This window comes from Marmota monax, unplaced genomic scaffold (assembly GCF_021218885.2).
Source record: "Marmota monax isolate L192 unplaced genomic scaffold, Marmota_monax_Labrador192_F-V1.1 WCK01_AAM20220418_F8-fsc00038, whole genome shotgun sequence".
In the NCBI taxonomy this organism is placed as follows: domain Eukaryota; kingdom Metazoa; phylum Chordata; class Mammalia; order Rodentia; family Sciuridae; genus Marmota; species Marmota monax.
The window spans coordinates 10,034,894-10,061,609 of NW_026692498.1; the positions used below are offsets into that span (position 1 = coordinate 10,034,894).

A 26,716-nucleotide genomic window follows, 5' to 3' on the forward strand; every position below is an offset into this window, starting at 1 on the left:
AACCCTGTCAGTCAATATGAATAACTTATTATTATTATAATTATTATTATTATTCTACCTCCTAAATAAACATATTTTGTAAATTTTATTTTTGGATACTAGAGATTTAGTCCACAGGAGCTTTACCACAGAGCTCAATCCCCCAGTCTTTTTTTTTTTTTTTTTTTTTTTTAAGAGAGAGAGTTTTTTTTTAATATTTATTTTTTAGTTTCCGGCAGACACAACATCTTTGTTTGTATGTGGTGCTGAGGATCCAACCCTGGCCACACGCATGCCAGGCGAGCGCGCTACCGCTTGAGCCACATCCCCAGCCCCAATCCCCCAGTCTTTTTAATTTTTTTTTTTTTTTTTTTGAGACAGGGTCTCACTCAGTTTCTTGGGGGTGGGGAGAGTGTCTCACAAAATTGCTGAGGCTCGCCTTGAACTTGCGGGCCGGAGTCTTGAAAAACAACTAGAAGTTAACTAAGTGGAGAGAAGAGGCCAAACATCTCAGGCAGAGGAGCTGGTAGGTGCAAAGGCCAAAATGAGGTGTAGGGCCTGTTTCACAACATGCACAGATTATCCTCAATTTGAAGGAAATGAAACTATGCAGTAACTACCATAATTTATGCCATACCGTCTTGCGAGGCACCTACATAGCTGTCATCATTATGTCCATTTTATAGATGGGGCTCTTAAAACTAAAACATGGGGGCAAGAGAAAGTCAGCCTTTGGGCTTGTACTAGATGACGGGGGTGACATGGAAAAACTTTAAGCAGGGAGGTGATGATCCAGGTTCAGGTACTGTGTATTGCAAAGATTCCTTTTGGCAATCGGGCACAGGATGGCTCAATTCCTCGAAGATGAGTGGATCAAAGCGCATGCCCATTTCCATGGCTCCTGAGAAATACTGACAAACAACTTTCCAAACGATTGCACCTAAGGGCCACAATTTTAATATTTAAGGAAGGCGAAGCAGTGTGAAACTCCGGGAACTGGCCTCATTCTGCTCTTGGGTTTCCAAGCCTCAGGGCGCTTCTTCCGCACTGTGGGGGAGCACTGGGATTTGGTAGGTCTCCTTCCGCCCGCGCAAAATTCTGGAGGCGGGCCAGAGAGTTTTCTGGCACTCGGCGGCATCCGTCCACGCCAGTCCCACGTGACCCAAACAGATTCGGGCACTTCCGCTTCCCTTCGCCTTTCTTCTTGTCGGTGTCCCCGGTGGGTCCCGAGCCGGGTGAGTGATCTAGCGCCCGATCGGTGGTATCGGGCGCAGGGTTCCCTTGCGTTGACCTTTCCCACCCTCCTTCTTGCCACATCAGGTCCCCGCGGAAGCGGCGGCTGCGGCGCCATGGCGGAGCTGACGGCTCTGGAGAGTCTCATCGAGATGGGCTTCCCCAGGGGACGCGCGTAAGGGAGCACCCAACCCCGGCCCGCCAGGCTGGGGACCGCGGACCTGTCTGGACCTTTACCCCAGCCTAGCCCCGTCCTGACGGTCACCATGGTCCGTAGGCGCTATTCACGGTGTTTCTGCCCGCAGGGAGAAGGCTCTGGCCCTCACAGGGAACCAGGGCATCGAGGCTGCGATGGACTGGTGAGCCTTCAGACTCGGTGGCGGAGGATTGGGGGCTGCTGGGAGGAGCAGTCTCATGCTGACCTCACTGCCGATTTCCCTGCCAGGCTGATGGAGCACGAAGATGACCCCGACGTGGATGAGCCTCTAGAGACTCCTCTTGGACATGTCCTAGGACGGGAATCCACCCCCTCAGAACAAGTTGGCCCTGAAGGTTCTCACTGGGAGACGTGATGTGATTATTCAGGCGGGCCCGACATGAGGAGCTGACGGGGGGGGTAATAATACTGGTTCTTTGTAGGACCTGGAACGGCTGCCGGAGAAAGCAAACCCGTTTTGACTGAAGAGGAAAGACAAGAACAGACCAAGAGGTAAAGTAGCTTTTTTTTCCTTGATGGTGCTGGGGAAGGAACCCAGGGCCTTGTGCACGCTAAGCAATTGCTTTACCAGCTGAGCTATATCCCCAGCCCCCAGGTAACTTTTTTGAGGGTTATCTTCCACCCTTCCCCAATACATACACAAGTCTGGTTGAAGAACCTTGACTTTTTTCTATTCTCTGTTTTTTTTTTTTAATCTAGAACTTCAATATGCTAAGCGTTTATTCTACTGAGCTATACTGCTACCCCTGTTCTTTCATTCATTTATTTTGGGAAACATCAGCCAATTTTGTTCTGTCCCTTCATATTGCGTATCCATTTCTCTTGAACTGTGTCCTTTCTGCAACATAGGATGTTGGAGCTGGTGGCCCAGAAGCAGCGGGAACGTGAAGAAAGGGAGGAGCGGGAAGCATTGGAGCGAGAAAAACAGCGCAGGAGACAAGGTCAAGAGCTTTCAGCTGCACGCCAGAGACTACAGGAAGATGAGATGCGCAGAGCTGCTGAGGAGCGGAGGAGGGAAAAGGCTGAAGAGTTAGCAGCCAGGTCTGGGTGATGGGCATGTTGGTTTACAGGAGAAAAAAAATCAACATTTGGTTTGTTAAGGTCTGACCTATTTTCTTCCTGTCTGCATTCCAGACAGAGGGTTCGAGAAAAGATCGAAAGGGACAAAGCAGAGAGAGCCAAGAAGGTGGGTGTTGAAAAGACAGTGATTATAATGCAAAAGGCACACTAAAACCCTTTTCCAGCTTCAAAGGGGAAACATGAGTAAATACCATCCATACCACCCATTTCCGGAGGGTGGGTAAGTGCCTGACTCCTGTTTTACTTTGTTCTCCAGTATGGTGGTAGTGTGGGTTCTCGGCCATCCCCACCAGTGTCAGAGCCAGGTCCTGTTCCCTCCTCTCCCAGCCAGGAACCTCCTACCAAGCGGGAATATGACCAGTGTCGCATACAGGTACTGATTCTGATTCCTGTCTTGCTCCTGTAACCCCTTTGTTGACCTATAAGGAGCCCAGCTCAGAGCTTATTTCAGTTACATTCCCTTTGCCAAATCTCTTCCTTCTTTGTACATGACTTGAAATCCTACCTGTTCCACTCTTAGGAAAGATCAAATTTCACCTGCTCCAGTCATATTTAAATCCATACCTCCCTCTTACTCAGCGTTTATCCTTTTACTTACATTGTTTTCATTTGGTTCATTACATAGCTGCTTTCACAATGTGGAATTTATCCTGAAATTTTTTTTATAATCTTGTCTGTGTTGAATTGCAAGGAAGTTGGGGCCACTTGTTCAAACTTAGTAAGGCAGAGCATAAGTGGTTGTTCATTAAGTGCTTTAAATAGTAGGTATACTGATTTAGTCTAAGAAGAAGGAGGGGCCAACTTTAACTCTTTTCCTTATTGGTTTTGGTGCTTAACAGTACTGGAAATCTCTCTTGCCCTTAGGTCAGGTTGCCAGATGGAACTTCACTGACCCAAACATTTCGGGCTCGGGAACAGCTGGCAGCAGTGAGGCTCTATGTGGAGCTCCACCGCGGGGAGGAACCTGGAGGGGGCCAGGACCCAGTGCAGTTGCTTAGTGGCTTTCCCAGACGGGCCTTCTCAGAAGCTGACATGGAACGGCCTCTGCAGGAGCTGGGTATGGCATGTGAGACCAGAAGCCAGGATTTGGAGGAATGGAGGGAAAAGAAGGGATTTGTGGGGATGGCATGAATCCAGGAGTTTGGGGAGCAAAAAACAAGTATTCTTGTGGCTCAAGCCTTTTTTTTCCCCCCCATCTTTAGGACTTGTGCCTTCTGCTGTCCTCATTGTGGCCAAGAAATGTCCCAGCTGAGGGGCCTTTATTTCATCATCATTCTCTGACCTCTTCATCTTTGATAAAGCACTGACATCTCCTTCCAAATAAATAGACCCTGAGTTCTGTATATGCCTGGCTCCTTCCTGAGTGGCTGGGAGGGACAAAACCAAGGAAGAGAAAGAAGCTAAAGGGAAGGCACTTGGAAAATATCCCTTTCCTCTCCAACAGAGACTTGTTTCTAAATCTTTGGGTCTTAGCTGCCTCAGAGGTGGAGGGAAGAGGTGCCAAGCCAGGGAAGGAGAGAATGCATCACAAAAGCGACTTTTGCTCCTACAGGTAAAGTGGTGCATAAACTTTAAATCCTGACTAGTTGTGTGCCTTGACTTCTTTAAACCTAGTTTCTTCAGTAGAATAGGAATAATAATACTATAATAATAGGAATAATAGTATTCCTTGGGGTTGTCCTAAGGGTTACACAATAACTGACATGTGCTTGAGCACAGTGCCTCACACCTAGTAAGTGCTCAGTAAATATTAGCAACTAAAATTAGTTTTTTAAAGTGGTGATCCATAATCATCGAAAGGAAGGTTAGTGACCTTTGCAAGTGCATCTGTTGTAAGGAATATGTCAGCCATATTTTGCTGCTTTCCTAGACACTAAAAGGTGTTAAACTGGGATGGTGGCACATGCCTGTAATCCCAATGAGTCAGGAGGTTGAGGCAGGAGTATCATAAGTTCAAAGCTAGCCTCAGAAATTTAGGGAGGACCTAAGGAAATTAGTGAAGCCCTATGTCAAAATAAAGAATGGTGACATAGCTCAGCGGTAATGTGCTCCTAGGTTCAGTCCTCAATACCAAAAATCGAAGGTATTATGTACTTCACAAATACACTTTCTGAAGGGGAGATTAGTTTTGTTTTGGTACTAGGGATTGAACCCAGGCCTTGTACATGCTAGGCGAGTGCTCTAACACCAAGCTATACTCTCAGCTCTCTTTTTACCTTGTTCTGGGTATTGCTTTATCACTGAGCTACATCCCAGCTCTTTTTGAGACAGTTGCTGAGACTGACCTCAAACTTGAAATCCTCTTGCCTCAGCCTCCTGAGTTGCTAGGATTGCAAGCATGTGCTACTGTGCCAGCCACACCCAGCCCTTTTTAAATTTTATTTTCAGACAGCATCTAGGTTGCCTGGGCTGCCCTTGATCTCACAATCCTGCCTCAGCTCCCTGAGTATCTGGGATTACACATAGTTTTAAGCTTCATAGATAATATTTGTTATCTAGGTGTTGGTATAATTGTCCCCACTTAGAGACCAGGATACCAAAGCACAATTTGCTTTCCCAAGTGACACTGGTAGCAATTTCTTAGAACCTGCATACCCACCAGAAGACTGACTAGAGCTCAGGTCCTGACTCACCAAGCCATGATGGTCTCTCTGACTGCTGCTACATCAGTTTAGTCTCCTGTCAAAGAGCTATGACTTTTTCCTCACTTCCTGGGCATACGGAAGAGGCCAGTTACACCATAAAGATCACAACAAATGTATTGAACATGACTCTACAATCCAGCAGCTGAAAAAAGCACCAGCATTCATCTCTGATTATAAACTGTTCATCACAGTGTTATACAACTTTTATTTATTGTTTTGACTCAATTCAATAAAAGCAGTGTTTTTTGTCAATTGCAATCTTGCTTGGGAATCACAGGGTATAAAACAAAGGAAGGGCCGGGGTTGTGGTTCAGGGGTAGAGTGCTCACCTAGCATGCATGAGGCACTGGGTTCAATCCTCAGCACCACATAAATAAAGTCCATTGATAACTAAAGAAAAAAAAAAAGCTGGAGGGTGTAGTTTGTTAGTAGAGCATGTGCTTAGCATGCCTGAGGACCTAGGTTCAAACATCTCCAGCACCAAAAATAAATAGGGGAGTGACCTGACTACAATGGGGCTGCAACCCCAGTGATTTATCTCATTCTCAGTGGCATTTCCAATAGGTCCTATAACTGGATTCAGAACTACAGTGTGAACCTTTAGAGGGGAGAGGACCCATTACATTGCTATGTCAGGCCCTTTACATTTCTAAATCTATTCCCCCACACCCCATCTAGTATTGGGATTGAACTTGGGGCCTTGCACATGATAGGCAAATGCTCTACCACTAAGCAATATCTCAGTCCTTTTCATTTTTATTTTGAGACAGTCTCTGACTAAATTATCCAGGCTGGCCTGGAACTTGAGATCCTCTTACCTCAGCCTCCTCAGGCGATGGGATTACAAATGTGCACCATCATGCAGGCTAGCCTTTTTTTATTTGAGGTATCCAGAATTGAACCTAGGAGTAATATGAAGGAACATTCCCAGCCCCTTTATTTATTTATATTGTTTGGTACAGAGGATTGAACCCAGAGGTGCTTTGTTACTAAGCCACATTCTCAGCCAGGGTTTCGTTAAGTTGCAGAGGCTGGCCTTGAACTTGTGATCCTCTTGCCTCAGCCTCCCAGGTCTGTTGGATTACAGGTATGAGCCACAGAGTTAGGGATAATCTATTGATAATCCTGGAGATAGTTATGGCCTTTTACAAAATAGGGCAGACTCAGGTTTTGTAACATTCGGGAGATCTTGACTAAAAGTATGCTTCTTTCACCACCCCTAGTAAATCAGCCTCTCTAAACCTCTTTAACCAGATATTAAGTAATGGCCACAGAAGGCATATATGTGCTAGATGCCCCTCTTCAACCTCCCTCAAAGAACAGATGTCATCTATGAGTATCCATTGCTAACAAGCTTTTCCAGAATAGTTTCGATTTCGGGAATGTCGCTTGATTTTCCCCAGAAGTAACGCTTACATAACAAGACCTGTTTTGAAAATGTGGTTACTAAGCCCATAGAACTTCAGGCTATGGGGCGGGGCAGGCCGGAGCCCTGCTCAGCAGAGCTCCCCAAGCCGGCTGGAGCGATGACCCGCACATCTCTCAGCACCAGTAGGCGTGCGATTGCACGGCTCACTTGGGTGGCACAGAATTTATTGGTTCTCTCTGTTCACCACAACCGACCCCGGACACGACTTTGGCGGATGATGTGGACGTTAACACAATCAGCGCAGAGTTGAAGGGGGTACGATGCTCACCCGGCGGCCGCTCTCCGGGACCTGGAGTGCGGCATCCGAGGTCCATATTCCCCGCCGGTTTCACGGAGCTGAAAGGCTGTGATCTGCGCTCCAACCAAGGTCGTAGCACCCACTCGGACAGGTCTGGCATCACGCTGATTTCCCGCCGCTGCCGCCGCCGCCAACCAACCAGTTCTTCCTCCACGCTACATTCTCCTGCGTGGCCGCGGCCTCCTGCAGCGTGGCCATCACTAGCTGCTGGTTCCTCTTCCCTTCATCCCTGCGTCGAGGGTCCTGCTCGGGCATCTCCTGGGAACAGGAAGGGAGTTCACAAACCAGGACACCAGTCCAGGGTTCTCCGTACGCCCGCTCCTCCTCAGAATTCTCAGTTGTACCTACCTTCAGCATCTCCTGCTTCTGCAGCTCTCCTGGGGTTACCAGAGCAAAGAGCGCGGACCCCACGCCAGCCCCAGCGCCCAGCACCGCTACTACCATCAGCACTTTCTGCACACTCTGCATGGCTGAGTGCAACCAACGAGACAACCTCCGTAGTCTACGGCAGCCTAGAGGGTAGCTACGACGTCTCATCGGCCCCTGCGCAGGCTAGAGCGACCCGTAGAAACCATAGAGAAGCAGCCGGAGTATAGAGAGCCTGGCCTTAGAAACATTTAGAATCCTGAGCGCTTGGGTCTAAATACCTGGGGACGTTGAGCAAATCTTCTAAGTGTTGGTAAGCGGCCCAGCGGTGGAGCGCCTCTGTAATCCCATGGATTCAGGAGCCTGAAGCAGGAGGATCACAAGTTTGAAACCAGCCTTAGCAACTTAGAGACCCTGGGTATATGGCTTGGTGGTAAAGCGCATCTAGGTTCGATAATAATATAAAAATTGTTGGCACAAGCCGGGTGCGGTGGCACACGCCTGTAATCCCAGTGGCTCCGGAGGCTGAGACAGGAAGATCATGAGTTCGAAGCCAGCTTCAGCAAAAGCGAGGTGCTAAGCAACTCAGTGAGATCCTGTCTCTAAATAAAATACAAAATGGGGCTGGAGATGTGGCTCAGTAGTCGAGTGCTCCTGAGTTCAATCCCCAGTATCAAATAAATAAAAATAAAAATTGTTGGCACCAAGGACTAAGCACCGGGTCCATTGTCCAGAGTAGGATGCCTAGAAGCTAGGAGGAGAATGCATGTCTTTATGGTTATTGTGGATTTTAGTTTCCCATTTTCTGTCCTCTGAAGTCTTCCAATCAGAAATAGAACTGCTTTCATTTCCTGTAGTATTGTGCTGTTTTCAAATTAGCACAAAGTATTCCTCCGGATATTTACACCCATCAATCAATTGGCCCCTCCCAATCCTTTTAACTCTGAAACAACTCAATACTAGGTGGGGAATGGGTATAATTTTCTATTTCTTGTTTATCTTACAAATAGGTTGTTAATACTTTTCCTCAAGGTATACATACACTTGGTGTTGACGTTTGTTTACTTTTAAACCACGAAGTCTGTGGAACTTGTGTAATATACCAAATTCTAGTTCGGAGATGAAAATACCCAAACTGGATATCTACTAAGAAAATCATTTAAGTTCCTTGCCCCAGGTTTCTCCATTGGAAAATGTGACTCCTAATAGCAACAATCTCAGTTTTAAGATAACCGATCAGGTTAGTATGTCCTCAACTTGTGTCCTGCTGCTTGCTGGCTCATAATCAACTTGTGCACAACATTCCCATTGTCTTTATTTAGGTTGTCTCTTGAAAGTTCCACCTGTCCTGTATTGTGGTGGAAGCCACGGAGGCAAATGAAGATGGTGGTGGTCTCCAATGGTCAAAGGAACTTCAGCTGCTCACTGATGGCAAGGAAGAATCTGAGGCCTTCTTCCAGGACCAAGTGTAGAACCAGGTAAGGGAGGTGGCTGTTTCAGTTGGGATACTGTGATCTGGATGTTCTAGAGTGGGCCAAAATGCATTCACTGTCTCCTGCAGATAGCAGGGCCAAGCACATATTGGTACTCAATAAACATAGAAAGGGGTTTCAGGTGTAGCCAGCGGTAAAGTGCATGCTTACTTAGCATGTTTGATCCTCAGCATTCCCTTCTTCACAAGGTATTAAATGAATGTGGTAGAGAAAAATATAGGAGGGGCTGGGGATGTGGCTCAAGTGGTAGCGCGCTCGCCTGGCATGCGCGCGGCCCGGGTTCGATCCTCAGCACCACATACAAACAAAGATGTTGTGTCCGCCAAATACTAAAAAAATAAATATTAAAATTCTCTCTCTCTTTAAAAAAAAAAAAAAAAAGAGAAAAATATAGGAGAAAAGTCTAGGCAGTTGACAAGACTGATGAACAATAAGAGGGCAGTTTCATGTCAGAATGGGTGATACTTTTTAATCTGTATTTTAATTTTGGGGAAGAGGAGCTACTGGGTATTGGATACACTGAGCTGAGGCATTTTACCACTGAGCTACATCCCCAAGTCCTTTTATTTTTTATTTAGACAGGGTCTTATTGCGGAAGTTGGCCTTGAACTCTGATCCTACAGGCACAAGCCATGGCTGCCTGTGCTATACACTTTTACCTCATGATTTTCAGAATAATCCAATGAGACACTTTCTCTTTATAAATCAAAGTTATGAAGTTAGGCTCCCCCCCACCCCACTACTGAGGATTGAATTCAAGGGCACTTGATCACTGAGCCACACCCCCAGGCCTATTTTGCCTTTTATTTAGAGACAGGGTCTCTCTGAAGTTGCTTGGTGCCTTGCTTTTTGCTGATGCTCTGAATTCAAAACCCTCCTGCTTCAGCTCCTGACTGGGATTACAGGCATGAGCCATCATGCCCAGCTTTATGATTTTTAAATATCAGGAATGTTTTTTACTGTTAATGGGCTCTTTATTCCCCTCTTCCCTCAGATTGGGTTTGGAACCCAGAGGACTTCAGATATCCCCTAGAACATCCCTAGACTCAGCTGGGAACAGGAAGATGCCCCTGTATTCCTGAGGACAGGTTATATCAGGAAGCCCCCACTCCCTGTTTTTGGGACCCAATAATAGTCTCCTGTCTCTAGAAACTGCTTTGTAGAATATTCCCATCTCCTGCTTCTCAGGAGCTTTGTGGGTAAGCATTGTCTTTCCCTTCAACTTTTCACCTAGTTTTTTTTTTTTTGGGGGGGGGGAAGGGGGCAGTACTGGGGATTGAATTCATGGGCACCACATCCCCAGCCCTAGTTTGTATTTAGAGGAAGGGTCCTATTGAATTGCTTAGTGCCTTGCCTTTGATGAGTCTGGCTTTGAAGTCAAGATCTTCTTGCTTCAGCCTCTAAAACCACTGGGATAATAGGCATGTGCCATCATGCCCAGCTCAGCCATGCATATTCCCAAGATGAAGCTCTTTCCAACAGAAGACACTATGGTTAAGACAATCTTTAATGAGAGCCTTTAACAAAGTAAGCAAAGTAGGTAATGCCCCTGAAAGGGCCTAACTCCTGCACAGTCACAGTCCTACCATGAGATCTTTTCTCTAGGCAGGGCAGTCGCACATCAGGGTCCTCATCTGAGAATTGAATTAGGGTCCCTTTGGGGCTTAGGACCCTCAAACATTCTGATAGCAGCTGGTGAGCTCCAGGCAGACCACCACGTGCAACAGCATCCCAGGTGCCCTTGTCCAGCAATAGCTGGAAGGAGCCTGAGGCAGCCACAGTCCCCAGATTTTGGGCATCAGCCTGCATAAATTGGAGGCAGGAGTCAGGGTGCCTAGGGCATAGGGGTGTTTGACCTTGGCCACCCTGCAGAAGGTTGTTCATATGGGCCACAGCCACAGGGGAGAAGTCCACCCCTAGAATACTGACAGGGTATGGGGACTGGGTGTAGAGGCCTGTGCATAGGCTTGAGGTCCCACAGCCCACATCCAGCACCCGCGGTGGAGAGGCAGCTGGTGCCTTTTGCAGTAGTGATAGTAGGAGTTCCTGAACTTCCTCGTATCCAAAGAACCAGTCAAAGGTACGGCCATTGCCCAGAGGCTGAGCATGGAGTTGATCCCAGAGGCAGCGGTCTGCCAGGCAACTACCGGCCAGGGAACCTATGAACAAGGGTGGAGGAAGATATGTGTCACCAGTGCTGGAGTTCTGTCTCACCGCTGCAAAAAACAGTGCCTATGTATGTTTGAGAGAAGGGACTTGTACAAGTGCGTAGAGCTATCGGGGGTTTTAAAAGCCACAATTTCAGGTACTAGATCCCCCAGGTCACTAGGAACTTATCTTTCTTACCCGCCAAGGCGCGGCTGGGCCCCAAGAGTAGGAGTTTTCGGCGCAGCGCAGCCATCCGGACTTCCCGGCAAAGTCAAGGTCAGCCTAAGAACCTTGCCTTTAAGTGCACTCTGAACTGCTACAAGGCCTGAGCTCAAGGGAAGATCCGCAAATTCAGTGTCACTGAAAAATGCGTACAGCCTTTCCAAAATCCGCAGCCTCGAAGGGAAAAAATAACAAAAACCAAAACAACAAAAAACGCACACAGATTTACCAGTAAGAACAGCTTTTATTGGTTGCAATGGTGAATGGAAGAGAGGGTAGACGACAGCTCGCGCTCCTGCGGTGGTATTCGCAGATCTGAAACCAAAGAAGATGGCGTGAGCACCCTGTCAGACCGCTGGACCTCAGTCCTGTGCTGCTCCAAGGAGAACCTTGTCTCGGCGCTTGAGGATAGAACCGGCGGACAGGAAACCGCCGGCACCGAAGACATGACGCCGAGGGGACAGAACCCTTTCCTTCTACCTCCGTACATAACGGGAAGCAGGACCGCACGCCTGGTTTCCGCCAAGAAAAGGAGGCCCGCAAGCCCACCCACAACCAGCTCAGCTAAGCCTCCCGCTCCCAGCGAACAGCCCACACTTACTAGGTAGTTGCTCTCCGAAAGGAAGCAAACCCTGTCGAGCTCCCTTATGTACGCCCAGAACAGGCCACCGAGCTCCGATTGGCTCGCGGAGGGCGGGGGTGGAGCCCTGGGGCAGTGGCGTGAAGCGGAAGTGCGTGCCCCGGACGCGAGAGGGGTCGCACTCATGGGGGGTCCAGGGGGGAAGATCAACCGGCCTCGAACGGTGATTTTTGTGGGATTGCTGCTTTGTTTCTCCAAGCTTCCGGGAGCCCTCTTCTGTCGCCCGAGATGGGATTGATGCGGGACTGGGATCGCCGCGGTGGTGGTTCTGGGTATCTGTGTTCGTGCGCGGCCTCAGCCTGATTCGCATCTTTATCCCTTGCAGGAGCTGAAGAAGAAGCTGTTCAAACGCCGGCGGGTGTTGAACCGGGAGAAGCGACTGAGGCATCAGGTGGTCGGGGCTGTGATAGACGAAGGGCTGATCACACGGCATCACCTCAAGAAGCGGGCGTGAGTACTAGACCTCCGGCCGTAGCTCCGGAGCCGCCATCACTCAGCTTTCCTTGTACTTTCGCTTTTATGTAGGGAACGTTTGTCGGCTGTTCTGCCTTTCTTTGGATCTTCGACCCTAATGAGAATCTCAGGAAGGCTGTTAATTCTCCCAAGCGCTAGTAACAATCTATATTAATTTAGGTATTGGTAGTAAATCTGCGCGCACGCCCCCCCCCCCCTTTTTTTTTGAGAGGCGGTGGGTATCAGGGATGGAACTCTGGAACACTCCACCACTGAGCCTCGTCCCCAGCCCTATTTTGTATTTTATTTAGGATCTCGCTAAATTGCCGAGGCTGGTTTTGAACTCGAGATCTTTCTTCCACAGCCTCCAGAGCCGCGTGTACCACCACGCCTGGCACGCACGCATCTTGATTCCAGTGACTCTGGAGGCTGAGGCAGGAGGATCCCAAGTTCCAGGCCAGCCTCAGCAATTTAGCGAGACCCTGTCTTTAAATAAAAAATATAAAGGGCTCGGAGGGGCTGGAGATATAGCTCAGTTGGTACAGTGTTGCCTTGCATGCATAAGGCCCTGAGTTCAGTCCCCAGCACCACAAAAAAAAGGTGGGGGGGCTTGGCATGTACTCAGTGGTTAAGCACCCCTGGGTTCAATCCCTGGTTACTAAAAAAAAAAGAGAGAGAAATAAAAAATGTATTACATAAGGAAAATAAAAGTATATGTATATATACATATATTACATAAAGAAAACAAAAGTGTGTAGATAAGTGTGCATAACTTGAATTTTCCCAAAGATACACGTAGGATTTTTCATAGCAGTTTCAACGCTGCTGAGTCTTGGGAAAGACTACCTGTTCCATTAATCACTGTTGGTTTGTTTTCAGTACTGGGGATTAAACCCAGGGGGCTTGACCTCTGAGCTATGTCCCATCCCCTTTATAATATTTAGTTTTGAGAAAGAGTCTGGTTAGGTTGCAGAGTATGGCTTCGAACTTGTAATCTTACTGCTTTGGCTTCCAAATTCACTGGGATCACAAGCCTGTGCCATCTTGGCCAGCCCACTAATTACTTTATTTATCTTTTTTTTTTTTCTTACCTGGGAGTGAGCCTCAGAGCAAAATCAAACATTGAGCTACATCCCCAGCCCTTTTTTATTTTTTAATTTTGAGACAGCCTTTCTAAGTTGCTGAGACTGGCTTGGACCTGCCATCCTCCTTCCTTAGCCTCCTGAGCTACTGGGATTACAGGTGTGGACCACCACCCTCACCTGGCCCTGTTAATTAGTTTCTACCTCCTTTCATTGACTTCTTAAAAATATTTAGAGTACTGGGGCTGGGGCTGTAGCTCAGTAGCAAAGCAGTTGCCTTGCATACGTGAGGCATGTGTTCAATCCTCAGCACCACATAAAAATAAAGATACTGTGTATCCATCTACAAGTAAAAAAATATTTTAAAAATATATTTAAGAGTACCTACTACATGTGGGAGGCTGCCATGTCATGTAATCAGCAATTTTCCCCTCCTGATTGGTTGAGGCACTGTCATCTGCGCCCCCCCCCCCCATGATCTGGCTACTCTTTAAGTTGCTGAAAATGGTAACCCGGATCTTGAGGGTAGAAATAATGCAACCAAATGTGTCTTCATGCGTAGGCATGCCTTCCTCAAGCTCCATGAGTCAAGCTAAGCTCACCTGTTCCTTTGTGAATTTTACCCCTTACCCTGTTTGGGATAGAATGTTCCAGGGAGACTCCCTTTGTGTGTCCCCTTTTCTTACTCTGCCCTTGGGTATGGCCTTCCTAGATGTCAGTCAACCTGCTGACAGCAGACATCATAAAGCTAGACTGGGCCCCTTGAAACCTGACCTCTTGCCTCATTTGAATGGCTTCTGCTCAATAAAAGGGGTCAGCCTGTGCTCACCTGCTTTCTCTCTCTTTCTGCGGACCCTTAAGGTCAAAGGAGCTATCACAGCACCCCCAAAGAAAAAGGTATTTCTGTCTCTTGTGTGGTTATTTTGCACAGCCTAGTTCCCCTGGAGTAACCCTGAGTGTTTTAGTCAAGAGCAAGCAACGCGACGACTACAAACTAAACTTTAATGTTTAAGTACTATCTTTAATATTTGGTCCTGAGATATGTGTTGAGATTTAGATCAAATAAAGTATGTTAAAATCTAAAGGTGGAAAGACTTACAACCTTAGACTTATACAGTTGTGTGATTTGAATAGAAAGACACTTTCCATAGCCAGAAATACTTTTGTGACCTAGGTTGTTCAGTATAACCTGGGTATCTTTGCTCCTACCTACCCTTCAGATCCAGTGCACGTGCCAATATTACTCTGTCAGGGAAGAAACGCAGAAAACTCCTGCAGCAGATCCGGCTTGCCCAGAAAGAGAAGGCAGCAATGGAAGGTGACACTAGGGCACAAAAGGAGGGAGAGGGGGAACATGGGTTTATTTAGCTCCTTAACTCTTTCTCTTTCCTTTTGCTCAGTGGAAGTCCCTTCAAAACCAGCCAGGACTAGTGATCCACAGCCCAAACGACAAAAGAAGATTAAACCCCCCCAGGATATAGACATGGAGAATCTTGAGGATGAGAGCTAAGGTTCTTATCTCTTCCACCAGATTTTCAACTGGAGCCAACAGGATTTGTGGTTGTTCAGAGTTTTTTGGCGAAAGCATTACTTGCTTTCACTCATCCCAGTTCCTCTTACATAATGGCTACTGACTTCTACGGGAGGGATATGTTGGGAGGGAAGAGGGTATAAAAGAAAGATTCGAGGAGGGCCCAACTCCCATTTATGATTAATCCCTAGAGCTTTGACTGACGTGTGATAAAGTCTAAGGATGGAGGGTGGGTCATGAAAAGAGTTCTGTGGGTATGGATGGAGGCAGTCTAGAAACAGAACCCACAGAGCTTACTTGAGCAAAAATAATGAGAAGTAGTCTCTGGCGACCTGGTCTCTTCTGTCTCTAACTTTCCATTTCTGATAATAATAGAGATATTGTAGGGATGACAGGGGGTTAAAGATCCTGATCCCAGTCTTGCCTTGGTGCCTGTGTGATCAGGATGGGCAAGTCACTTTACTTCATGTTTGTACTGTTTCCTTTGCTAGATTATGTTTTTAATAAAATAAATACCAAACATATATATATATATATATATATATATATTTTTTTTTTTTTTTCCCTCCTTCTTTATTTCCTTAAGCTAGTGCTAAGGAAAAAACCCAGAGCTTCACATGCCAGGCAAGTACTGAGTTACATTCCCAGCCCTGAGTAGCTGGGATCACAGGTCTGCATTAACTTTTAAAACTGTGGGAAGCTGTGGTTGAGGTATTTAAAGAGAAAAGCTGCCCGTGCAGAAGTGCATTCAACTGAAGGAAGGCATGATTCTTCCCTTCCCTGTTTAATCTGCATGGGGAGGGTTTAAGTCCATTGTTACCCTTTCCTCAGCCTTTTTCTTTTGTAGTTGTAGATGGACAGTATGTCTATTTTATGCAGTGCTAAAATAAATAAACCCATTGCCTCACACCTGTTAGGCAAGCACTCTGCCATCAAGCTACAGCCCCAGTCCCCCTCCCTCAGCTTTATAGTAAAGTTCAGAAGTATAATGAATCTTTGTATACCCTTTACTTAGATTGACTAGTTAACATTTTCCTACACTTATCTCTTTCTGTGCAAATATATGTGTGTGTTGTCCTAGCTAAATCAAAATCATTTGAAAATATAGTAAAGATTTTATCCCTAAGAACATTATTTTGTACAGCCAAATACTATTACCACACCTATGATTTAAAAAAATATATATATCTATTTTTATATGATGTGGAGGATTGAACCCAGTGCCTCACATGTGCGAAGCAAGCACTCTACCGCTGAGCTAAACCCTAGCTCCTATGATTTTTAATATTCATAAAATAGCTAGTTTGGGGACTGTGGTTGTGACTCAGCAGTAGAATGCTCGCCTAGTACGTATGAGGCCCTAGTTTGATCCTCAGCAAATGGAAAAATAAAGGTATTGTGTCCAACTACAAATAAAAAAATAGCTAGTTTTTCATATTCAAATATCCTGTTCTCTCAATAACATTCTTAGTCATTTTTCTCCCCCGACAATCCAGGAGCCAATCAAGGATCACATAGTGCATTTGTCATGTCTACTTTAATCCAGAAAAAGTACTCCCTTAGCTTGTCTTAGATGATAATTTTGAAGGGTACAACCTAATTTTATTTGAGAATATTCCACAATCTGTTTTTGTCTGAGTTTTTATGAATATTTCATTGAATTTAGGATAAATAAGTATTTTAGACAAAAATTACATAAATGATTTATATACTTCCCTGTTATAATGTTAGTTTGTTTCATTAATGGTAACTCTAAGTGGCAAGGGAAAATAAACATACTCTTTGTAATTAATGTATGGATTACTTATTAATCCATAGGAATTAATGAGTATGAATATTTACCAATGGCATCACTCAGCGCTGTTAATATGGTGATTACCTGGATTAGTTATTACTGTGTTGCAGAATACTGATTTTCTAATTCTGTCATTTATTCGTATTATTCCTATGACAGCGGAGAAGAGCCCCAACCTTGCTTTTTAGAATTACTATGGATTTTTTTCAGTGTGTTAACATTGATAATTATCATTTTTTTCATGGTCATTGTGCCAAAATTAGTCAGCACTAGCTTGTTCAATGTGGTCCCTGTGACCTTTTACACAATTACTGTATTTGAGCTCTTCCTTGCTTTCTGTTGCCAGGCTCACCTAGCATTTTCCTTTGTCAAGTTGTTTTTGTTTTGTTTTGTGGTGCTGGGAATGATATTCAGGGCCTCACAAATGCTAGGCAAGTGCTCTACCACTGAGCTACATCTTCTGCCCTTCAGTTTTGAATACAGAAAGGAAAAATAGTTTGAAATACTGGCAGGCATGGTGGCACATGTCTGTGATCCTAATGACTTGCAAGATTCTGTCTCAAATAAATAAAAAAGACTGAAGATGTAGCTGGGGATATAGTTTAGTGGTGAAGTGCCTCTGGGTTTAATCCCCAGTACCTGCCCCCTAAGAAAAAACTGAACTGTATTCGGATGTAGTAACAAGAAAATGAAGGGTACATCCATACTTCACATGTTTTTTCCCTCCCACTCTTTATTTTCTTCTTCTAACTCCTGTGCTTAGTGCCAAAAAGTAGCTTGCTGTGTTCTTAGAACTGTCAACTCTAGTGTAGATTAGAGTGAAGTGATAAAAGGGGAGATGGAAAAAAGATGAAGTTGTAGAGAGAGGCAAGGATCATAAAACTTAAGTCCTTTACAGAATTTCAATTTTTTTTCAAAGGCATCTATAGAGGTTTATGTAGGAAAGTAGATACATATTCAAGGGAGACTGGAGGCAATTTTTTTTTTTTTTTTTTAAGAGGCCTTTGGGGATAAAGCAAGAATATACACTTGCCTGGTACCTTAATTCCAGCTACTCTGGAGGCTGAGGCAGGAAGGTTACAAAGTTTATAGGCCAATTACAGCAACATTATTGAGACCATAAGCAATTTATCTCAAAAAATTAAAAAAAAAAAATCTCAAAATAAAAACTGCTGAGGCTATAGCATAATGGTAAAGCATATCTGGGTTCAATATATTAAAAAATACACAAGGGAGAATGTAGACAACCTGGAATTTTAATTTTAGTCTAAATAAAAAGGAATGTGTTAAAGTTATTTTTTAAAAACAATGTTTTAGTTGTTGATGGACTTATTCATTTATTTATATGTGGTACTGAAAATCAAACCCAGTGTCTCACACTTGTGAAGCAAGCATTCTACCATTCCAGTCCCTCCCTTAAAAAAAATATATATATATATGTATATATATATATATATATTAGGTGTAGATGGACACAACACAATGCCTTTTTTTTTTTCATGTGGTGCTGGGTCCCATATGCGCTAGGCGAGCGCTCAACCGCTGAGCCACAATCCCAGCCATAAAATTGTTTTAAATTTGTATTTTTAGTATAAAAATTTCAAACATACAAAACCAGAGAAAATATCACTCATCTCCCAGCTCTAATCTTCATCCATACCCTCTTTTTATATATATATATATATATATTTTTTTTTTCAGTTGTAGTTGGACACAATACCTTTATTTTATTTATTTTTATTTGGTGCTGAGGATGAAACTCAGGACCTTGCACATGTTAGGTGAGCACTATACTGCTGAGCCACAACACCTGCCCCCTCATCCATATGCTTTTGCAAACAGTCACCCCCACCCCTTGCAAGTACAGAAATTGAACTCTGGAAACTTCTACCACTGAGCCACATCCTCAGTCCTTTTTATTATTATTTTTATTTTGAGACAGTCTTGCAAGTTTGCTGAGGCTAGACTTGAATTTGTGATTTGTGAACCTCCTGCCACAGCCTCCCAAATCACTGGGATTACAGGCCATGTACCACCACATCTGGCCTCCGCCTTTTTTTTTTGGTACTGGGGATTGAATTTAGGGTCACTCAACCACTGAGCCACATTGCCAGCCCTATTTTGTATTTTATTTAGAGACAGGGTTTTACTGAGTTGGTTAATGCCTCGCTTTTGAGAAAGCTGGTTTTGAACTCTTGATCTCCTGCTTCAGCCTCCTGAGCCACTGAGATTAAAGTCATGCACCACTGCTCCCGGCTCCTTTTTTTTTTTTTAATAAAAAAATATTTTTGAGACAGGGTCTTACTAAGTTTACTGAGGGCCTCTCTGAATTGCTGAAGATGGCTTCAAACTTGCTGATCCTAAAAAAAAAAATGTATATATACACAATGGAATATTACTCAGCCTTAAAGAAGAATGAAATTATGGCATTTGTAGGTAAATGGATGGGACTAGAGAATATCATGCTAAGTGAAATAAGCCAATCCCCAAAAAAACAAATCGCAAATATTCTCTCTGATAATCTATCAGAGATGCTGATCCATAGTGGGGGGTAGAGAAGAATAAAGGAATTTTGGTTTGTGTAAAGGGGAGTGAGAGGAGGTGGAGTTGTGGGGATGGGAAGGACGGTAGAATAGGACATTACTCTATATACATGTATGATCACATTACTGGAGTGACTCTGCACCATGTACAGCCAGAGGAATAAGCTGTGCTCCATTTGTATACCATATGCCAAAATGCATTCTACTGTAAAATAAATAAAAACCAAAACAACAGCAAAAACCTTTGCTGATACTCCTGCCTAAATCTCAGTCCCTCGGATTACATGTATACACCACCACAGCAGGATTTTTTTTTTTTTTTTTGGACAGGATCTCCTAAAGTCCAAGAGGCTGGTCTCAAACATAGATCCTCTTAACCTCAGCCTCTTGAATGGTTGGAATTACATGCATGTGTCATCTAACCCAGCTTTCACAGTATTAAGAATATACTAATTCCAGGGAGACACTATTTTTTTTTTTTTTTGCAGTGTTTGGGAATTAAATCCAAGGTCTGGTGCATGATAGGCAAGTGTTCTATCACTGAGCTATATTCCCAGCCCCAAGAGTATTGCTTTTGACAAAACAGGAGCTGGGGATGCATTTCAGTAATAGAGCACTTACCTTGTATGCTCCAGGCCCTGGTTTTAGCCCCAGCATGGCCAAGAAAAAGAGAAAAAAATTTAGGTTTTTATTGTCAAAGAGCTTTTTTGTTTGTTCAACAAATACAGTAAAAATAGCTAATACTTTGTAGTGTTTACCATTGCAGGCATTAAAGTGCTATACAGTGAATGTTTTACCTCATTTCAAGTTTCCTAACAACTCTGTGAGATAGTTGTATTATTGGTTCTTTATTTCCAGAAGAGGAAAACAGGCATGAAGAGGTCATGTAGAGTACACAGCTAACTGGCTGGGGATATAGCTTGGTTGGTGGAGTGCTTGGCTTGCCTGCACTAAGGCCCTGGTTTCAGTCCCCAGCACCTCCCCCCACACACGTTACCCCCCCCCCCCCCCCACACACACACAGCTAATGAGTTGAATAGTTGGAAATTGATCTAGGTAGACCAGCTAAATTGGGAACTCTTGATGAAGTGTACTGGCTGCATAAATACATAACAATTAACAAGTTCTGTCTCTGTCAGATGTGGGGAAGGTCCCCATGTTGTTGTGAAATTGGGGGGCGGGTAGGAAAGCTTAAGCAAGGAAGACTGATAGAAGGTTGTTCTCGTCTATGACTGGAAGGACCCCTTCAATTTAGCCCAGTTTGTTTTGGTATCTCTGTTTTTCTTATGAATTTTTTCTTCTTTCTTTCCTTCTCTTTTCCGCTTTCCCCTTCTCTAATTGCTTTTTAGTTTTGTTTTGTTTGTGCTGAGATCCAGGGCTTCGTGCATGGTAGATGAGCGCTCTATTGCTGAGTTACATCCCGAGGCCTGGTGCTTCTTCTTCTTATTATTATTATTATTCTTTTTTGTTGTTGTTGTTGTTATCGATGAACCTTTATTTTTTATTTACTAGTTTGTGATGCTGACATTCGAACCCAGGGCCTCACACACGGCAGGCAAGCACCGACCCACAACCCCAATCCCTGGTGCTTCATTTTTTTAAAAGCTCGCGAGTTGTACATTTGTATTTTCGGATTCAGGAAAAATAAATACCACCGTGAAGGGCCACGGCCAGCTTAATTGTGTCCATAGCCCTTGCAAAAACATGGTTTGCCCGCTATCAAGATGCGATGCGGAACCAATGTACTAGGGTCCCAGACATAGCCGGATTAGTTTTCCTGAGAAGCCTCGTCGCGGGTTTCTTTCGCGTTTCCCGTCAGCGCGCATGCGCCGCCTACTCTGCCGCTCCCGCGTCGGGCTTGGGGTAGGGCTGCGGGATGTCCGCGTTGTGCGACCCTCCCGGGGCTCCAGGGCCTCCCGGGCCTGCCCCCGCCACCCACGGTCCCGCGCCTCTCAGGTAGTCAGAGACCTTGGTATCTTCCCCCATCGCGCGGTTCCGCGCGGATCCCTAGCGTTCTCGGCAGAAACCCGGATCCTACCTCGAGAACTCGCGTCAGGGTTCTCAGAGATTCCTGGTCGCATCCTCCCAGAACTCAGGGACCTTGTCACCAAAAGTGTGGGCTCCAGTGCCCGCCCTCCCAAGACCTGGGTCCTGCCTTTCCCTAGACCCCTATACCGAGCTACCCCAGGCCCTGGCCTTGCTATCTCAAGAGTCGGGGATATTAGAACTCTTGGGAACCCAGTCGCCCTTCCCCTTATAGACCCGTAGAGACTCAGGGCTCTGACTTCTGGAGAGTCCCTGAGAACCCAGGCCCAGAAACCATCTGAATGCTTCCGCCAACCGTTCCCTTGCACATTCCCTTCATCTTGGGTGGTTTTTGTTTTTGTTGGAACCCGAGAGGAATGGCCCAGTGAGAGCCTATACCCACCCCCAAGCCCTGCTCCCCCGCCCCCAATCCTTTGTCAGAAAAAACGATAAGAGGAAGGGGATTTTGCCTTCTTCCGTAACACTGCCTTCAGAATTTCCAAGATGGAACCCATATGTTTCAGAAGGGGAAGGCTTGAAAGGCATTACCCTGGGCTCTGGGCCACCCTGATTCCCAGGCACATTGAGGGTGCTGGGTAGTTGGTGATTGTTGATTTGATGGTTGATTTGGTTAGGAATCTTGCGCATGTGGGAAGAAACAGGTATTTGGGAGGGTGAACCCTTAATAAGGGGCTTACATTTTTTTTTTTTCATTAAAAGTCAAATATCAGAGTGCTTGAGTTGGGAGAGGTGCTTTAAAGTCAGGAAGATTTTTTTTTTTTTTAAATGGGGATTGAATACAGGAGTGCTCTACCACCGAGCTATACCCCCAATCCTATTTATTTATTTATTTAACCAACGATTGAACCCAGGGGCGCTTACCTACTGAGCCACATCCCCAGACTGTTTTTTTTTTTTTTTTTTTAATATTTTATTTAGAGACAGGGTCTCACTAAGTTGATTAGGGCCTCTTCACATTGCTTAGCACCTCTTTTTAAGTTTTTGAGGCTGCCTTTGAACTTGGGATTCTCCTGCCTCAGCCTCTTTGGCTGGTGGGATTACAGGGGTGTGCCACCATGCCCAGCTTTTAAAAAATTGTTTGCGATATGTTCTCACTAAATTCCTGAGGGTCTCACTAAGTTGTTGAGCCTGGTCTTAAACTGGTGATCCTCCTGTCTGATCTTAAACTGGCGATCCTCCTGCTTTAGCCTCGCAAGTTGCTTTGTTTACCGGTCTGCACCACCACACCTATCTTGGAAAGGTACTTTTAAAGCCGATATTATAGAAGCACAAAATATGCTTAATTAATTCAACAAATATTTACTGAGTACTTCCTATACATCAGGCACCTTAATGGAAGGGGATTCAGTGCTGAAGAGCACAGAAATGGTATCTGTCCTTTTGTAACATAGTCTGATTGCTTGACCTTGATTTTCTTACCTGCAAAATGAGACCATAATAGTCCTACCTTATTGAACTGTTGTCAGGACTGAAATAACACATGCCAAGTACTTAAAAAGAGCCCCTTACCTGGCTATAAAGTAGTTCAGTGGCCTTAGCATGTGCAAGGCCCTGGGTTCATTCCCCGCATGAAAAAAAAAAAAAAAAGCATATGGCCATTTTAAGAATTATTGAGGCTGGGAGCAGCCAGCCTCAGCAACTTATTGAAACCCTATCTCAAAATAAAAAGGGCTGAGGAGTATAGCTCAGTGGTTGAGCAACCCTGGGCTAATTCCCCAGTACTTGGGGGGGGGGGGCGGGGAGTTATTATTGTCATGAGGGAAAAAGCATTTATTGAGTTATTAGTATGAGCCAGGTATGGTACATAAATGCTTTAAAAACTTAGTGGGGTGCGGTTGTAACTCAGTGGTTATAGAGTGCTTGCCTAGCATTTGTTTTTTGTTTTGTTTTTTTTAAAGAGAGGGAGAGAGAGAGAGAGAATTTTAGTATTTATTTTTTAGTTTTTGGCGGACACAGCATCTTTGTATGTGGTGCTGAGGATCGAACCCGGGCCGCACGCATGCCAGGCAAGCGCACTACCGCTTGAGTCACATCCCCAGCCCTTGCCTAGCATTTGTGAGGCACTGGGTTCAATTCTTAGCACCACATATAAATAAATAAAATAAAGGTTCATTGACAAAAAAAAATTCTAAAAACTTAGGTATAGTTATTATCTTTATTTTACATAGAAAGAAACTGAAGTTCACAGTGGAAATAAAACTTGTCTAACATAACTCAACATTCCTTTTGCTTCCTTATAGTGCTCAGGAGCTGTCCCAGGAAATCAAGGCTTTTCTGACTGGCGTAGATCCCATTCTGGGCCACCAACTCTCAGCCCGGGAACATGCTCGCTGTGGTCTTCTTTTGCTCCGGTCTTTGCCACCTGCTCGTGCTGCTGTGCTTGACCACTTAAGAGGTGTTTTTGATGAGAGTGTCAGGGCCCATCTGGCTGCTCTAGATGAAAGCCCTGTGTCTGGTCCATCTCACCTTCGTCCATCTTCATCCTCCCATGTCCCTGCTGGGGGACCTGGTCTAGAGGATGTGGTGCAGGAAGTACAGCAGGTGCTGTCTGAGTTTATTCGGGCCAACCCAAAGGCCTGGGCACCTGTGATTAGTGCATGGTCCATTGACCTCATGGGACAACTGAGCAGCACATATTCAGGCCAACATCAGCGTGTGCCCCATGCCACTGGCTCTCTCAATGAACTGCTGCAGCTGTGGATGGGGTGTAGGGCCACCCGTACATTAATGGACATCTATGTGCAGTGCCTCTCTGCTCTCATTGGTAGCTGCCCAGATGCATGCGTGGATGCTTTGCTGGATACGTCTGTCCAGCATTCCCCACACTTTGACTGGGTTGTAGCACATATTGGCTCCTCTTTTCCTGGCACCATCATCTCCCGAGTCCTCTCCTGTGGCCTTAAGGACTTCTGTGTCCATGGTGGGGCTGGAGGTGGAACTGGTGGTAGTGGTGGAAACACTTCTCAAACCCCCTCTACGGACACCTTCCCTGGATCTCCTGCCATTCCTGGGGAGAAACGGGTACCCAAGATTGCCTCTGTTGTAGGCATCCTAGGGCACCTGGCCTCCCGCCATGGAGACAGCATCCGACGGGAGCTTCTGCGAATGTTTCATGATAGCCTGGCAGGGGGTGCTGGGGGCCGGAGTGGGGACCCCTCTCTTCAGGCCACAGTTCCCTTCCTTCTGCAGCTGGCAGTCATGTCACCAGCTTTGCTGGGTACAGTCTCAGGAGAGCTCGTGGATTGCCTCAAGCCCCCAACTGTGCTGAGCCAGCTGCAGCAACACCTGCAGGGGTTCCCCCGAGAGGAGCTGGACAACATGCTGAACCTGGCTGTGCATCTGGTGAGCCAGGCCTCTGGGGCAGGTGCCTACCGTTTGCTGCAGTTCCTGGTAGACACAGCTATGCCTGCTTCAGTCATTACCACCCAGGGCCTGGCTGTGCCAGACACTGTACGTGAGGCCTGTGACCGGTTGATCCAACTCCTGCTACTGCACCTACAAAAACTGGTTCATCATCGAGGAGGGTCTCCTGGGGAAGGGGTGCTGGGCCCACCCCCACCCCCCCGTCCAGTGCCCTTTCTAGATGCTCTGAGAAACCATGTTGGAGAGCTGTGTGGAGAGACATTACGTCTGGAACGGAAGCGCTTCCTCTGGCAGCACCAGCTCCTAGGTCTGCTGTCTGTCTATACCCGGCCTAGCTGTGGACCTGAAGCCTTGGGTCATTTACTGAGCCGAGCCCGAAGCCCTGAAGAGTTGAGTTTGGCCACCCAGTTATATGCAGGACTGGTGGTCAGTCTCTCTGGCCTTCTGCCCCTGGCTTTCCGAAGCTGCCTGGCTCGGGTACATGCAGGGATTTTACAACCTCCCTTCACAGCCCGGTTTCTGCGCAACTTGGCACTGCTAGTGGGGTGGGAACAGCAGGGTGGCGAGGGCCCTGCAGCCCTAGGGGCTCGGTTTGGGGAGTCTGCCTCAGCCCATCTGTCTGACCTGGCTCCTCTCCTGCTACATCCTGAGGAGGAAGTAGCTGAAGCTGCTGCCTCCCTTCTGGCTATTTGTCCCTTTCCTCTGGAAGCCCTGTCCCCCTCCCAACTCCTAGGACTGGTGAGGGCTGGGGTGCACCGCTTCTTTGCCTCTTTGAGGCTGCATGGCCCTCCAGGTGTGGCATCAGCCTCTCAGCTTCTCACCCGCCTGTCTCAGACCTCCCCAGCTGGACTCAAGGCTGTCTTGCAGCTGCTAGTTGAGGGAGCCTTACATCGGGGCAATACAGAACTGTTTGGAGGAGAAATAGATGGAGACAATGAGACTCTGTCAGTTACATCAGCTCCTTTGGCTTCTGCCTCCTTGTTGGACACTAACCGTCGGCACACTGCAGCTGTGCCAGGTCCTGGAGGGATCTGGTCAGTTTTCCATGCTGGAGTCATTGGCCGTGGCTTAAAGCCACCCAAGTTTGTCCAATCGCGAAACCAGCAGGAGGTGATCTATAACACCCAGAGCCTCCTCAGTCTCCTGGTACACTGCTGCAGTGCCCCTGGGGGCACTGAATATGGGGGTTGTTGGGGGGCTCCCACCCTGAGCCCAGAGGCAGCCAAAGCAGTTGCAGTGACCTTGGTGGAAAGTGTTTGTCCTGATGCAGCTGGTGCTGAGCTGGCCTGGCCTCCTGAGGATCATGCCCGGGCCACTGTGGAGCGGGATCTCCGCATTGGCCGGCGCTTTCGGGAACAGCCCCTGCTCTTTGAGCTGTTAAAGCTGGTAGCAGCTGCACCTCCAGCCCTGTGCTACTGTTCCGTGCTGCTACGGGGACTGCTGGCTGCCCTCTTGGGCCACTGGGAAGCCTCTAGGCACCCTGATACAGCCCACTCCCCCTGGCATCTGGAGGCATCCTGCACCTTGGTGGCTGTCATGGCTGAAGGATGCCTTTTGCCACCAGCCCTGGGTAATATGCACGAAGTATTTAGACAATTGGCACCTTTTGAAGTACGTTTGCTGCTGCTTAGTGTCTGGGGCTTTCTCCGGGAGCATGGGCCTTTGCCCCAGAAGTTCATCTTCCAGTCTGAGCGAGGCCGCTTCATCCGGGACTTCTCCAGAGAGGGTGGGGGTGAAGGAGGACCGCATCTGTCTGTGCTGCACAGTGTCCTGCATCGCAACATCGATCGCCTGGGCCTTTTCTCTGGCCGTTTCCAGGCACCTTCACCATCTACTTTACTTCGGCAGGGGACATAACCCTTTTCCTGCATCAGAAGCCGCGTGAAATTAAGCAATGGGAGAAAAGCCTAAGGTGCTACAGAAAGGTGGAGGTTTCTAAGTCCTTGGCCTAATGAGCGCTGTTACTTTTTTCCTATCGTATCATTTTTTTCTAAATAAAATTTGGAGAGTTGAGACAAACAGTCCAGTGCTTCTGTCTGATTATGAGAGCGGGCAAAGTCGGACTGTAACTAACTACGGGTGTCCCCGTCCCTGTCCTCTAGCCCCGCCCCCTAGGGCATTTAGCGTGTATCTCTGCCAATGAAACAGGAGTT

The 26,716-nt window shown here is 46.4% G+C and overlaps 5 protein-coding genes and 1 non-coding gene across 9 annotated transcripts; 3 read left to right on the top strand and 3 right to left on the bottom strand.

The window, feature by feature from the left end:
* Window positions 1-1,134: 1,134 nt before the first annotated feature.
* On the top strand, window positions 1,135-3,852 carry Ubxn1 (UBX domain protein 1). The gene is made up of 10 exons (XM_046445522.2): window positions 1,135-1,214; window positions 1,300-1,387; window positions 1,518-1,571; window positions 1,658-1,764; window positions 1,852-1,921; window positions 2,279-2,470; window positions 2,564-2,615; window positions 2,766-2,882; window positions 3,374-3,566; window positions 3,712-3,852. The coding sequence occupies exons 2-10, from the start codon at window positions 1,329-1,331 to the stop codon at window positions 3,759-3,761; spliced, it is 894 nt and encodes a 297-aa protein (XP_046301478.1). The 5' UTR covers window positions 1,135-1,214; window positions 1,300-1,328; the 3' UTR covers window positions 3,762-3,852.
* A 1,468-nt stretch (window positions 3,853-5,320) lies between these two features.
* Window positions 5,321-7,406, bottom strand: LOC131424207 (ubiquinol-cytochrome-c reductase complex assembly factor 3). The gene is made up of 2 exons (XM_058579567.1): window positions 7,230-7,406; window positions 5,321-7,139 (listed from the first exon to the last, which is right to left on the bottom strand). The coding sequence occupies exons 1-2, from the start codon at window positions 7,347-7,349 to the stop codon at window positions 6,981-6,983; spliced, it is 279 nt and encodes a 92-aa protein (XP_058435550.1). The 5' UTR covers window positions 7,350-7,406; the 3' UTR covers window positions 5,321-6,980.
* Window positions 7,407-10,229: 2,823 nt separating this feature from the next.
* Cskmt (citrate synthase lysine methyltransferase) lies at window positions 10,230-12,081 on the bottom strand. 3 transcript variants are annotated; one of them, XM_046445526.2, is made up of 4 exons: window positions 11,712-12,081; window positions 11,340-11,425; window positions 11,087-11,213; window positions 10,230-10,899 (listed from the first exon to the last, which is right to left on the bottom strand). In XM_046445526.2, the coding sequence occupies exons 3-4, from the start codon at window positions 11,139-11,141 to the stop codon at window positions 10,247-10,249; spliced, it is 708 nt and encodes a 235-aa protein (XP_046301482.1). In that variant the 5' UTR covers window positions 11,142-11,213; window positions 11,340-11,425; window positions 11,712-12,081; the 3' UTR covers window positions 10,230-10,246. The 3 variants fall into 3 exon arrangements, with proteins under 3 accessions (XP_046301482.1, XP_046301481.1, XP_046301479.1); XM_046445525.2 differs by having other exon boundaries at window positions 11,087-11,248; XM_046445523.2 differs by having other exon boundaries at window positions 11,087-11,248; window positions 11,340-11,740.
* On the bottom strand, window positions 11,499-11,646 carry LOC124093382 (small nucleolar RNA SNORA57). The gene has a single exon (XR_006851950.1). It is a non-coding gene; the product is annotated as a small nucleolar RNA SNORA57 (small nucleolar RNA).
* On the top strand, window positions 11,811-23,579 carry CUNH11orf98 (chromosome unknown C11orf98 homolog). 2 transcript variants are annotated; one of them, XM_046445528.2, is made up of 5 exons: window positions 11,811-11,913; window positions 12,076-12,200; window positions 14,506-14,603; window positions 14,686-14,796; window positions 23,441-23,579. In XM_046445528.2, exons 1-4 carry the CDS (start codon window positions 11,875-11,877, stop codon window positions 14,793-14,795), a joined length of 372 nt encoding a protein of 123 aa, XP_046301484.1. In that variant the 5' UTR covers window positions 11,811-11,874; the 3' UTR covers window position 14,796; window positions 23,441-23,579. The 2 variants fall into 2 exon arrangements, with proteins under 2 accessions (XP_046301484.1, XP_046301483.1); XM_046445527.1 differs by lacking the exon at window positions 23,441-23,579 and having other exon boundaries at window positions 14,686-15,340.
* On the top strand, window positions 20,942-26,584 carry Ints5 (integrator complex subunit 5). The gene is made up of 2 exons (XM_046445518.2): window positions 20,942-21,110; window positions 23,441-26,584. The coding sequence occupies exons 1-2, from the start codon at window positions 21,031-21,033 to the stop codon at window positions 26,418-26,420; spliced, it is 3,060 nt and encodes a 1,019-aa protein (XP_046301474.1). The 5' UTR covers window positions 20,942-21,030; the 3' UTR covers window positions 26,421-26,584.
* The last annotated feature ends 132 nt before the right edge of the window (window positions 26,585-26,716 follow it).